Here is a 14,987-nt window from a genome sequence, read left to right as displayed (position 1 = left end):
GACATAGTTTAGGAGTGCCAGGTCATGAAATTGTGGTTTCTTGTTTGTCATTTCCTTTTAGAAAGACATGCTAGTTAGAGCTTGCAACTAGTTAGAGCTTAGCGACTCTTTCTACACTGACCAAAAAAAAAAAAAAAAAAAGCCAGTTATTTTTAGATCACTTCTAAAGTAATGGCAGAGAATAGAAACTTGGAGGATCAAATGTGTTGGCTCAACCAATAATTTGTTATTTCATGTATTAGAATGCTTCTGTGTGTGTGTGTGTGTGTGTGTGTTTTCATAGCATATGCAGCCTTTTCAACAGCATATTACAGCCATATTAGCAAAAATGCATTGGTAAAAACTAGAAATTCATGCTCTAAATCAATTCTGTCATCCTTCGTCAGGTACTTCCTCCATGTAAATCTGCATTTAGGGATAAGTACTGTAAATTCAATTGTTAATCTAAGTAAAAAACAAAACAGATGTATCACATTACTCTGTTGTTCATACTTCTTAAGAAACCTAAATTGTGAACAGTGTGGGTCAAGAGTTCTTTGCATGGAAGCATACAGTGATTAGATATCAGGAAATATGTAAAAAAAAAATGTTAAGAGTGGATGGTATTACCAAGAATAATGAAAATAATATTTTATAAAGATCAAATATAATTCACATAATCTATCTGTCAGTAGTCGAGAGTTTGTACTCTTTTCAAAAACTTTGGAAAATATATCCTAGCATTTAGATGAATAATGAGGTATATGTTGAAGCTTATGAAAATTGGGACCTTTATAAATATCAGCTAAACCAGAAAATAATTTCTATTTCCTCTAGCCAAACAAGATTTGTGAATGCGATTCCCATTTTTTTTTCAGGAAAAAGTCTCATTTGAACTTCCAGGAAGTAGATTTGTTAAATAAACTTACTAGTTCCCATTTGAATGGTGAAATGAAAGACTGAATGTATGGGTGTGGACATGTATGTATGGACAGGTCTTCATACATTCATCTAAACACATATGTACCCCATTGTATGTTGAATACTTTCCATAATACCTGAGTCTAGACAGGAAAAGTGGAAGCAGCATGACTGATGGATAAAAGCATTGTGTGAGTTAGGTTTTGACGGAGGTGCCATCTGTGGAATCCATCCAAGCAGGAAATAAAGGGGCAAGGCCCAAGGTGAGGTAGCCAGCAAATTTACACTTCCCTGTGCCTGAAAAACTTATTTATTGTTCAAAACCAAACTCAGATATCAACTCCATGCCTTTCTTCTATATACAAAAGCAGCATCAAAGATAATGTAACAGATTATTTTTAAAACCCATTATTAATGGAAAAAATATTCTAATTGTGTAAGGGAAAAGTAATCACAGCTCAACTTGACTTAATTGTGTACAATATTTACATGGTCATGAGAAGGAAAGCACAGAATATGAGTTTTAAGGAAAAAAAGAAAGCAAATGAGAGGAAATTATCTAGCACAGATGAACTGAAAGAAGTAGGATATGTAAGTGAGCCAAAAATTTTATCTACCATAGCAGGAAGTATGATGAATCAATTTTAAATGTCATTTAAAAATACAAAGAGGAAACAGTGAAGTGAATTGCTGGATGATTAGATGAGATGAGGTGACAAAGGACAGAATTTAGCATACAATTTTTGGCATTATTCGGCTTCTAATTGCATATAATAACGTGGTGGAAGTTATTCAGTTTTGTTTGAAAAGGTTTTCCCATCCTTTCTCTTCTCTGCCCTCCGTGAGCCCCATTCTGTAGTTACTGTGTTAAGAGGATACTATGCTCTTTGCCTAGCCTAGGAGAGAGAACTGTGTCATTTTTATATGTATCCACAGAGCAATGCCCCGTGTCTAATACCAAATAAATGTTTGCCGTGTCTGAGGAAAAAAGGATGAAAAGGATTACTGATGGGGTAGATGAGTATGATATTAAGTCTTTTAAGAAGGAGAACTATATTTATACAGCCACAAGAATGTTAATAGAACAATGTTGATCATTACTTTTGAATGACTGGAAATGCCAAGCCTCCATTCCCTAGAGCCTGGATTTCACCAAGTCATGATGTTTCGCCTGAGGGCGTAACTACTGGACTTTTCCACTCTGTTCCACTTCCTGCAGCAGCCCTCCAGCCAGCCTTCCTCACTTTATGCTTAGATGACGAGAAGACTCAACTAGCCCTCCTGTGCTTACCTGTTCTCTATTCTGCCACATGTCCCCTTAAGCAGCCCCTTATCTTTTCCACAGATGGTGGCTGCGCTTTTTTTCCTGAGAACCTCAGTGATACATTTCTCTTAAAATTTAAGGCCTTCTTTCTGGTTCTTCCACTCACCTAGAACCTGGCCTCCCACCTCCAGTCCCCAAGACACCCCCTCCTCTCAGTGATCGCCATCCTGTAGGTCAACTCAGTCTCATCATGCCCAGTCTTCCCTTCCTCCTTTGCTTACTCTAGGCACCTTGTACCCTAACAGTTTAGAGCATCCCATAGTTGAGGAATAAAAATGCATACAAATTTAATCTAGAAACATCTACAAAGAAAGCATTCTTCATATATGCAATCAATAATTTACTCTACTGTGTCTTCCTTTGATACTATATAAACATTTTTCAAGCTCAACTCTATATTAAAATCAACATTTTCACATAGAAAATATCTCCCTCTTCAAAACTTCTGTAGTGCGAACCTGGCACAATACATGCACTAGCATACTATATGGGCACCAGTTCATGTCCTAGCTCCTCCACTCCCCATCCAGCTCCAAAGATTGTGACTTAGGAAAGCAGCAGAGACAGCCCAAAGCCTTGGGATCCTGAATTTGCATGGGAGACTTAGAAGAAGTTCCTGGCTCCTGACTTCAGATTGGCGCAATCTGGCCATTGCTGCCACTTGCGAAGTGAATTAGTGGATGGCTCCCTCTCTCTATCTCTCCTTCTCTCTGTAAATCTGCCTTTCCAATAAACATTTATTTAATATTTATTTGTTTATAATAATAAAAAAGATTTATTTTCTATTATTCTAAACAAATAATAGAAAAGCTTGACATTTTTAAAGGAGTACATACAGGGACTATTATTGTGGCATAATAGGTAAAGCCACTGCCTGCACTGCTGGCACCCAGTACAGATACCTGATCTCATATCAACTGCTCCACTTCCAGTCCAGTTCTGCTAAGGTGTCTAGGAAAGCAACAGAGGATAACACAGGTGCTGGGGCCGCTACAGGAGACCGGCATCAGCCTGGCCCAGCCTGGGCCATTGCAGCCATTTGGGAGGTAAATTGGCAGATGGAAGATCTCTCTATATTTGTAACTCTGCCTTTATAATACATAAAATGAATCTTTTAAAAAATGAGTAATGTTACTTTTCTTTTAATTTCAAAAAGTCACTTACCCCTTTTGTCCTGCAGTCTCAAATATGCCTTAATTTCTCGCAAAATTATTTTTCTCTTCCCTTTAATTCAGTGAGACCATTGAGAGATCATTTGCTGTAGTATTGAGGTATCTAATTGTTTAATGGGTAGAAATTAGTCTCTGCAAGAGCACTCAAACAATCAGAACACACCAAGGCATAATTACAAATTCTTTAGAAGAATCTTTCTGTGCAATACGCTAATTCATTCTAAGTAGATAGCACTGGCCATAATTTAAACCCAGCTTCTAATTTCTTCCATGCCTTTAAAAAAACAAATATAAGTGGCTAATTATGATGAAATTAGTCCTCTTAAATCAACAATTGGCTACTTATCCCTGATTTTCAAGATTTAAGTGCTCTAAGGTACCTGCAGTTAACTTCCCACTAGCTCACTGCCTACTGCTAGGGAGATACTTCCCAAAGTCGTTACAGCCTTGTCTCATGTGGGGAGCGCTGTAGTCAGATGATCAGTGGGTAGTTAGAATATGGTGATTTTTCAGGGAATATCAAGCAAATTTTTAAGGAAAATTAAGCCACAACAGAGAGATTTTTCAAAAAGGAGAAAATGGATTTGGTCTGTTTGACTCAGGTAAGTGCTTCAATTCCCTGGACTTTGTGTGTTAAAATGACTTGGTCATTTTATGCAAGAATGGAAAGTACTGACTACTCTTTGCTTTTATTTTAGTGGTGCAATCTGTGCATTGACTTGGTAGCATTCACCAGTGAAATATTCAAGGGAGCTGTCTTCCAGTCATTGGATGGAATTATTGTCTCAGCTAACTGTAAGCTGCGGAAGATCTTCACTTTAAAATCCAAGCCTCAAGACACAGCTGATAAAGATGGTATGTTAAAGTGACTATCAGTTTTTAAATTCTCTGGTGAACTTTTTTTTAATGAATGAACCAAGCCTTTGCAACACTGTAGGTGCGTGATAGCAGTTTTATTTTTGCTAAAATAAATCCACAATCATATTGATCTTATTATTGTGGATGAGTACTTTTACTATAACTGAGTGTTGTAAAAATGTGTGTGGTTTTTTTTTTCCTGATGATTATTTTTGCTTTTCATTATAATAACTCATGCTCTCTGATTTAGGATTCTTAGTTACAGACAACGAAATTCTCTAGGTGACTGAAACAGAAATGGAATTTATTTTAAGGAAATTAGTCTAGAGGTGATCAAGGTCATTTAGAAAGTCAGATTCAAAGCCTATAGCCAAACACACACCCAACTCCTCCAAGCACAGGATTGCTATGGGGATGACCCCCGAGGGCTGCAGCTTGACGGACACTCTGACAGCCACACCACGAAGCTGACTCCTTACAGCAGCCCCCGAAAGCAAGATGTCTTCCTCCCCACCACACTTGCTGGAAGTGACTCCTTTTCTTCACATTTCTCTCTACTGAGCAAAGCCTTGTATGACTATGTTTCATTTAGAGATTAGGGGTTCCACGATATAAGGGAGCACAGGCAAAGCAGATGTCTGCTGACTTGGGAGGCAGGACTCATTATATGGGAAAGTTACAAAACCAGGAAGAGTTTACAGAAGATACCGGGCATCCAGAAAGCTCTTTAGCTGTCCACTGTACTATTTTACCCCTCTGTGAGCATTTCATGAAGTCGCTGGAGGCAAATCATCATAACTTTCTAATGATCATGGTAAGATGAAATGAGACTTGAGGTCTTCCTGTTTCTGGAGAGACTACAAATATGTACATTTAATGATTCATAATTCAATTAATAAATATACTCCGCAGGTAACTCACACTCCTAAAATTCATAAGGTACTTCTAAGAGGATTATGAGCAACCAAAAGTATTAAAAGCATGTTGATGCTTCCTTTTGATTTTCATCTGGGATTATTTTTAAAAATCAATTCTGGCAGCCCAGGAAGCAGGGTGGCACTCAGATGTCAAAGGTGCTTTCTCAGAAGTTTCTGTCTGGTCTTTAGACTTGTGTTCCATCTGGATGAGCGTCAGGAAAATCTTTATGAGGCTCACTCTGTTGTTCAGAACACTATACCTATACATTTTCTATAATAATGAAACATAGTAGTGTTTTAACAGCTCCCCAAAGCATCACAAGGTAACAAGGGCGGCTGCTTAGGCTGTTTACCTTATATACCATGTAAGCCTAAATGAAAAAGTAAAGGGTCTCATTTTCAAAAAAGAGAATCCAGATAATAAAAAGCCTCAGAATTTATGGACACACCTGTTTACACTGGATCACAGGAGGTGAATCACAATTGGATTAATCTTCTAAACATAAACTAATGGTTCAAATGTGGTGAATTCAATGCATGTTTTAATCTTTGATCTATTCTCAACCCCCACTAAAACTGTGATATGAAAATTGAGAAGGTATAAGGCCACAGCATGAGGATTACTGATGAGGAATCAACAGATGTCCTTAACTTTTATAAGTGGAAGGAATGATTTTTAAAAAGGCTTGATGAGTTTGAGACTCAAGCATTGGCAGTCTTTAGCCACAAGACAAAAGGGTTTGGCTACAAAACTAGAAAGATGGTTCAAAGTCTTGTACAAATTGCTGTAGGACCCCAGATTCCCTCCCTAACATCATATAACCAGGCTCAGGGGATTTATTTTCTGGAGAAACTGCACTAGACACATGATAGATGTCAAAACTAACAGGAGGAAAGAAATATATATGGTAAGTAATCTGTGTGTTTTCCAAGTTAGGGAAACATATTGCTTCTATAAAATAAGAATGATTTTGTCATGCTTTACTTCAGTAAATGTTTTGTTGAAGACATTTATTAGAGCTATTTGATGAGGCACATGAGTGTCACAGGCAAATTTAAAAAAAAAAAGTTGAATATGCCTTAAGATCAGCAAATCAGAGAAAGCAAACAACCAAGTAAAACTCCAATTATTCTGATTTTTCAAAATTAAGTGATAGGACATTAATACATAAACACATACAGAGAGAGAGAGAGAGAGGGAGGGAGAGAGAGAGAAGGAATTTCAGAATAAAGACTGACATATTTATCGTAGACCAATGACAGTGACTTTATGGCTTGATTTCTGTCCAGGGACCCTTGCTTGGGATATCCTGAGCCAGGAAGTTAACTTTCCTAAAAGTGCGTCATGAAGGAAAAGTAGTTATTTCTTAAGCAGTGAGAACAGAAAATGGAACAATGAGAAAAGAAAGCATTTCAGACAGAGGAAAGAGCATGAATGTGTAAAGGCATGGCTTCACGGCACGAACAAGGACAGGGCTTTCAAGGTGATTCCTGGCATGTAGACTATAATACTACGCCAGGAAGCAAACCATAGATGACGTAAATAAAAACACAGGGTGCTGTCTTGTCCTCTGAATTCTGCATGCACTTACTAAACTAGAAAAGCTTAAACATGACAAGAATGTGATATGAAGACAAATAAAAGAAGACAAAGGAATCACATAGTATAGGGCAAAATGATTGCCTTTGATCCAGAAGATTACCCATAGGAGAGATAGAAGGATAATGACGATGATAATTATTATGACAGTGGGGACAATGATTGCAGCTTTATCTCTTGAGCTAGACACTATCCTAAGCTCTTTTCTGATACGAATGCCTTTAATCCTGATAACAACTCTATGATAGCATTGCTGCTATTGAGTAAGAGTGCCACAGTTTGGAGACTGGCTGTGTTTGGGGCATCTCTATTACACTGACTAATGGCGTCCTTTGTCTTTCTTACTGAAGAAGAGGTCACTTTAATGTGCAGAGACAGATTAGTCAGTTTTAAGAACTTTACCAAAGAAAGCCTTGTTGATCTGTAAGATTCTATAGTGAGATCTGATTTTAAAATACTGTATTAAATTCTTTCTCACTTGAACTCAGTACTTTATTAGCTTATCTAAGCTGTTACCATTTCATTGTAGAACTGCTCAAGTTTTATCAGGCCAACAGGTTTTCCCTAATTCCTGTGCCATTCCTTGTTTACCAGTGGGATAAACTAGAAAGTGAATGATTGGAACCTTTGCACAAGCTTGTAACCAGTTTCTCCTTATGCAGAGGAATGACTTAGCCTGGACAAGTAATAAGGCATGCCGAGCCAGTTTATTACCTCACTGGCTCCTGAGGAATCATGGACTGGTGTTGCTAAGCATTTACATGACTGATTTATTGGTTCTTTTATATCATTCTGTGTATAAAGTAAATACCAAATATATGTGTAGACAGATAAGAGAAAGAGGAGAGAACAAGCAACGATTCTGTAAGTAGATGATGCTGTGCCAATGATGATTTCACAGGTCTCCCTGCTCCCCAGTTCAGTATTTCTGAAAGGTAAATCTGTGTTCTGTGTTCCTAAGTGCAAGAAGAATCAATGGTGTAGTTTCAGACTGAGAGCCTCTTGTGGGTATCTCTAGCTGGCACTTGGTATTGGTAATCTCTCATCAATGTTTGATTAGTCAGTGAATTTAGTTTGGTGAATTAGTGATTCCGTTATTCATTTTATTCACTGTCTCCTCGATAAACCCTTATTGAATATCAAGCAACATGACAGAATTATCCAGAAGCCACAGACAAAACTAAGAATATCTGCATTTTTGCCTAAACAGGCTCAGCCAGGAGGAAAGGACCTTAAAGGTTCTCTGACCCATCATTGTAATAATGTAGGTCAGGACATCAAGGCCCACAAATGAGGCAGGGATGCTGAAGGCACAGGGGCTTGAACTTACAGCCAAGCCTCTAACTGTTCTTTCCTTAACAGTGCATGGTTTGCCTTCCTCAGTAACCACAATAACTTGGTGTTTTTAATATTTATTGGCAGTATTGTTAATAAGTATTATTACTCTATTGAGTATTTCCTCTACATTCTCCAAACAGGTGAGTGCACAGTGTACCCAAAACGTATCAATTTAAGGTTGCATTTCTTACTCCTTCCTCTGGTGTAGTTGAACTCAAAATGCCCTTGCCTAGCAAACCATTCCAGGGACAGAAAGATAATGTGATCTCAGCAGAACAGAGGTGCCCAGCAGCAACTAGCAGATCCCACAAAAACAAGGTATTACTGTTTGTGTAGCTAGACTCATAATTTGAAGGAAATCATCTATTTTTTGCATGTATTATGAAATATTACTTATACTAGGACATCGCCTCTCAAACATTTCAAGGACAAGTCTTTCTGTAGTAGCATCCAAAATAAACTTTAACAAGGAGACAAAATACTTAACACACTAAAAACTTCAAAACAATCAGAACCTGCCATCTACCACAGATCCTAGTAGGTCCTAGCAGTTCTGGTGACAAGAGGGGCAGCCATGCCAGGCAGCCAGCTTTACAAAGGCTCTTGATGTGCTGCAGCCCACAAGCACCACCTGGCACAGGCCTTCCCCGCTGCCAAGATGCCCCAGAGGAAGGTCAGATGAGCTCCCTGAGCAGCGAAGAAACAGAGTAAGAAGAGGTTGGCAAGGTTGATAGCTAAACCTGTTCCTTCTAAAGTAGAAAGGAAGCCAGCAAAGACAGCAGGAAGGAATAAATACCAGTCAAAAAAAGTACAAGCAGGAGAGAAAAGGAGAACAAAGTGAAAAAAGGCCAAAATCATTAGGCTAGGAGCTTACAAAGATTTAAGAACAAAAATGTATAAACTAAAAATGAGAAGTCTAGTCTCTGAAACAGAAGAAAAAGAAGCTAACACTCATTACTATCCTAAAGCATTTTTAAAATTTATTATTTGATACTTCTCTTTTGCCTATACTTACTGTGCCATGATACACTTAGATATCAGAAAGTTAAACTTATAACTTGCATTAAGGGCCTATGCTAGCATGATAAGAGGAAAAATGGCAGGAGGCGAAAATGGAGAGAGAGGATGGGATGGATCCCTAGACCCACGAAATTGTATTGTAGAAAATGAAATGTTTGATTTTATGTTCAAATCATTCTTGAAAATTTGTAAGGGCATGATTTATTCAGGAAAGCCAAGCTTTAGGTATAGCTCAAGTAAATTTTTATAACTGGAAAAAACATATGAAGATGTACTGGTTTCGCATTCATTATGATGAAGTAATTTACAGAGTACAAGAGGACTTAAAAGTTCATGGGAAACTATGCATACATCCCAGTCTTTTTCTCCAGCAAATTAAATTTATCTCTTAATACCACTTCTCTATTAACTATATTTATTTATTATTAATATAAAGCAGTTATAAACACCATTGTCATGTCTTCACATACATTAATCATTATTTAAACCTTAGATAATCATTATAGTTCTCCACTGTGGGAAGTACATTTTGGTATCCATGTTTACAAATAAGAGCAGGGCACAGCAAAGTGGATTTTTCAGAGATCACACAACTAATAAGTGGTAGAGTAGGGTATGAACTCAGGCTGCCTTGCTGCAGACCCATACTCCTAACCACTCTAGTCTATTGCTGCTTAATTTTTTTCTATATTATATGGTAAACTTGTAAGTGTATGGAATGAATCCATGTCAGCTCCAGGAGAAAACCTAATAGTTGTATGTCAAACGAATAAATGAACAGGTGTTATTGCAATACTTTAACAGAAACCTTTGTGTTTTTTTAGTTCTCAACTCATAATTCAGGGAGGTAGATATAAAAAAATTTGATATAAATAAGGCACTGTGCTAGGCACTTACAGGCTGCTTTCAGATAAAAATGATAAATGTAGGCAAGTCGAGCACCAGTGAACTATTATCAAATGTTTAAAGTGAATTGGGTGGAGTCACAAACCTAGGAAAACCTATAAGTGTCACAAGTTTACAAGGCATGTCTCCCTACCGTGAAGTGATGATTTGTAATGCATACAGTATTTTATGTTTCTCTTAAAAATGATTTTTTTAATTTTAAAGGTAGTTAAAATCCTCATTGAAGATATTAAACACCTACAGAATGATGAAGTATGACGGTTTTATGACTGAAGCAAAGCAAATGGGTTTAGCAAGTGAAACACTCTAATAATACACTCTTACTGAAAGCGAAGACATCAAAACAGTCCCACCATCTGGTTGTATTTGGTGGCTATAGGCCCAGACCTGTCAGCTTTCTCATAGCCTTCCTCTTCATGTGCCATTGTGCCATTCTGAAGTGACCATTCCAGCCAGCATTATTTTAGCTTTGTCAGGGAAGGCACTTTAGATTTGACTGTGTCATTATCCAGACACTTAATCAGGCAGTTTGCATTTTCCATACACAGACCCCTGTAAAAGATAGAACTTGCCGGAAAGAACAATACAAACAGGCCTTTACCATCTCTGATTCTGATTGCCAATTCTGTTCATTTTCGGACCTGGGGAAAAAGTTGTGATAGCCAAGTAAAATGTGCCTAGAACATTTCTCAGGATTTAACTGTACAAAAACTGGAGCTGCAAGTAATAAAGCTCAGGCTGTTATTATGGGGCTTTGTCCATGTACACTCTTCCTTAAAAGCATGTGCTGTACACAACAGATCCTTGGGGTTCTCCCACTCTGTCCACCCACGGGCTGAACTCTTTCTTTCCATTCAGAAAGTACCTGAAGTCCTTTGGCAATAACAATCTTCCTTTGTTCTGTCCCCTCCCCATAGATGACTGCCATCAGTCACCCCACTTCAGTAGACCACTGCCTGCACAACTTGTGTGTCCTTAGGTGAAACTTGATCTGGCAGCAATTGTGTTCTTTTACCATTTTGAACTTTTTCTTCAGAACACTTAACAGAATTAAAATTATTTATGGTTTAATTTGTTTTGTCTTCTCTGATATAAACTTCAAGAATGCAAGGACAGGGCACTGTTGGCCCCTGCCTAGATTCCCAGCCATTACACGGTGCCTCATATGTAGTACAGGCACAGGAAATGAGCTCGTACTAGAGGCTGAACAGTAGAATGAGTAAATGCGTGAATTAAGACAGGTCATGCTCTATATGTACTCACAGTTCAGTACTCTTTACTTTTTTTTTTTTTTAACAATTCTCTGTTAAGAATTAATCCATATTTTAAAAATAATCTGCAAATGCTAAAAATAAAATTAAATGGGTTACTAACTGAAGATGAAGAAAGCGGTAGTTTGAGGTGAGGAAGAGAATTAACTTCCATTTTTAATCTGTAGAACATCTCACTGTTGGCTAATGGAAGCTTCTTCATTGTTCTCCTTTCCCCAAAATGAGATTAAAGCCCCTTCCCCTTCATGAAATGCCAGAGAAAATTTGAGAACCAGTAGTTGTTAAAACTTAAAATCATTACTCTTCATTTTTAAAATACAGTTGATAAAATTTCTATGTCCGTGTTTTATATATTATCTGCAGTTTCTCCCAAAGAACAATCCAGTGAGTAGTGAAATAATGATGGGTGCAAAGCAAAAGTAGTTGCATAAAAAAGAACAATGGCACAGAGGGGATTGGAGCCTTTTAGTTTGAAATCTGAGACGCATATGAACCTTGTTCCTACAAGATTCAGAATGAAGTTTTTAACACTCTACCTTGTTCTGTCTTCCATCTGAGCTCTGAGATTTATAGGATCCAGATATTTGCTGTCTGTCTGTCCCTTCCCAGGTAACCAGTGAAATTTTGTGCTGGGTACATTTCAAGCTCCTTTGGTTTTGTATCCTATACTCCACACATGAACCTTATCAGACATAGGTTTCATGATTTCCCTTTATAGAATTTAGAATTCAGCATTTTGTTTCAGGTTCGTGTTGTCCTTCAGAGTTTTCATCTCTTAATAAAAAATTATGGTTTGCCAATGTTGGCACTGATATGAAAGTCACATCTCTTTCTGCCTCAGAGGAGTTTAAAGTAACATATTAAATAGAGACTTCAGCTTCTGTAGTTATTTTTCTAAATGTTTCCTCTAACAATTATTTACTCAGTTATTTGATTTGATTTTCTAAATGTCAGTGACAAACAATGGATGGCCAGAGAACACCTGGAAAATAATATGTATCCATTTAGTGCATTTTAAGTGTCTGGAGCATCAAGACACTTAAGAACCATTATCATATTGCCAGTGAGTACCTAAGTTTTTACTTAACTGATTCACTTTCCTTTTCTAGATTAGGACATTAGGATCCAGGTAGAAAAACATGGCTCAGGTGCACAGAAATATTTTTTACCATCATTTAATTTTTTAAATGTAAGAACTTACATAGGGGTGTTTTTTGAAGACTCGTTGAATCTTTCTTACTACGTACATTCACATATGTAGTATATATACAAGTTTTTCAATACATTTTAAAATTTAAAATTTTCATTCATAAATCAAAACAAATAGATGTGAGAATTGAAGCACAGTGTGTTAAACTCCCTCTTACAGTGCTCAATCCAAGTCCTAGCTACTATCCTTCTGACCCAGCTCCCTGCTTAAGGTGCCAGAAGACGGCAATGATGGTCCCCACTACTTGGATCCCTTCCATTCACTTGCAAGACCCAGGTGGAGTCCCTGGCTGCTGGCTTCAAACTGGTCCATCCTCAACTCCTATGGGCATTTGGGGAGTCAAGCTGTGACAGAAAATGTCTCCCTCCCTCTCTCTTCCCTTCCTTTCTCTCTCTCTCCTTCCCTCCCTCTTTTACTTCCTTCCTCTGTAGTTAAACTGTTCAAATAAATAGATAAGCTTTTTTTAAAAATCACACACACACACACACACACACATACAAAATGAAGGATTAAAAGATATTTTACTTTTTGATAAATTTCCTTCTAGTTATTTTGTCATTAGAAATTAAAAATTTTTTAGAAATTTAGAACTAATATTTAGTAAGATTTCTCAGTTTTTAATTTCTAATTTTTTTACTTCAGATTTGCGAAATAAAATGGTATGAACAGTTGTAAGGCCTTTGATATGTACAGTAAAATTGCTTTTTACTTTTTATTCTCCCTGCTATAAATGACAAAATTTAATATATTCACCATCGGAAAAAAGTTTATTTAAATAAATAGGGAAAAGTGCACTTATAGTAAAAAGGATTAAGAGCTTGAATAGAAAACTTATTAACAAGAAAAGTGAAATATCTCATATATGAATGAAATTAAAGGCTACTTTTTAATAAGCTTTTTTCCTTCCAAGTATTCAAACATAACATGTTAGCATCAGGGGAAACTGAGAAAATGGTATGTGGAAAACTTTCTTTTTACCCTTTCTTTACTCTTTCTTTTTAACCTCTTAGAAATCTGAGTTTATTTTAAAAATAGAATGTTAAAATTTACTTAGTCCTGTAAGTGGCTGTGGGTTTCTTACATAATCCTGTATGGTCATTACACTTGTTGACCTTATATGAGTGAACAGAGGTACTCCAGAAATCTTAACCAGAATATAACAAAGCTAGTTCTGTGATGTGGTACCTCTACTACTGAAAAACAGTTCAGAAATATTTCCACTGAATGTTCTTCTGGCCCACAGCTCTCTCAACCTGTTCCATATGTTATAGATTTGTGTCATTGAATCTTCCCAACTCTAGGAGATGAGCAGGGAAATGGTCCTGCTCATTTTACAGGCAAGTCAATCCAGATCAAAAGATTAACTCATGAGTGTGTCTAACTGTAATTGGCCTCATTTGCAGGACATGTCCATTTGGAAGAGATGGCTTACATTTTGGAAATGAATGTTTGTCTTTATTTCCAGCTGTATATGGTGTTCCATTTCCAACAGATGAACCTACTGACATTATTCCCCGAAGCTGCCAACTAGCACGAGATGTGCCCCACGTCACACTGCTGCTCAACATGACCAAACTCCGCCAAACAGAGATAAAATTTGGAGGTCATCCTCTGAGTTCAGCAGAATCAGGTACGTACACAGACATACACACTGTAAGCATAATCTGACGGCATCTTTCTAAAGAGGGTGCCACCCCTCATTTTTCTGTATCCTTAGCTCTTACACAGTCCTGGCCAAACACCTTGCAATGGAATGAAAACTCAGGTCACTATTGAAGCCAGGAAGATAAAGTGAATGAGTAAAGTGGGCTGGTTACTTTGATGTTTGGCACCTAAGAACCTTCCCCCCCCCCCCTTTTTTTTTTTTTGAATATCACTTGAAAAATTTTAAACTGTTTTTATTTAATTTTTGATTAATATCTTTTTGGGGCACAGTGCAACACTTTAAGACATTCCAATGACTTAAAACGGACCCAACTGGGCAGTCAGCATAATTAGCGTTTCTACTTCGTTACCCTTTTCCATGTCCATCTCCATATAGTTGACAAGACATTACTGTGAACGGGCCTCCTCATACCTTGCTGAAGATTGCTGGGAGCTATTACTCCTGTGTGACTAGAACCCTTTTCCTAATCTGCCTCTCCCAGTCTCTCTCCTCCCACCCTTCGTAAAAATCACTATTCAGAATTCAAAGCAAGTCTTTAAAAACTAAAAATTAGAAAAAAAAAAAAAAACCTCCCACATGTAAGAGAGAACACACAGCCCTGTCACATAAGAATATTTCCAGGTTCAATAGTGGGGAGTGGGTTAGAGGAAGGAGAGATGGTGCTTCAAAGAAGTGTTTCAGTAATACATGGTTACTAAGTGTTCTCCTACTAACAGCAACACTGCAGTAAGTGATACTGTAAATGACCACGCCAGGCTCCTAAAAGGGAGCTCTAGGGAATGGTGAGGATGTGGCCTACTGGAGG

At 37.5% G+C, this 14,987-nt stretch overlaps 1 protein-coding gene across 2 annotated transcripts in view; it reads left to right on the top strand.

Annotated features, from left to right (window-relative positions):
• Positions 1-14,987, top strand: part of CFAP20DC (CFAP20 domain containing) — a 191,345-nt gene that overhangs the window by 79,320 nt on the left and 97,038 nt on the right. Inside the window, exons 6-7 of one of the 2 annotated variants that reach the window (XM_040994742.1) lie at positions 4,095-4,251; positions 13,982-14,146. In XM_040994742.1, coding sequence (XP_040850676.1) covers positions 4,095-4,251; positions 13,982-14,146 — 322 coding nt within the window. The remainder of the gene's footprint in view (positions 1-4,094; positions 4,252-13,981; positions 14,147-14,987) is intronic. The other variant, XM_040994743.1, reaches the window with a different exon arrangement.

Source organism: Ochotona curzoniae, unplaced genomic scaffold, assembly GCF_017591425.1.
Source record: "Ochotona curzoniae isolate NIBS_2020 unplaced genomic scaffold, NIBS_Ocur_1.0 contig_908, whole genome shotgun sequence".
Lineage (NCBI taxonomy): Eukaryota > Metazoa > Chordata > Mammalia > Lagomorpha > Ochotonidae > Ochotona > Ochotona curzoniae.
The sequence above is the reverse complement of the archived record's forward strand: the minus strand, read 5'-3'. Positions and strand labels throughout refer to the sequence as shown.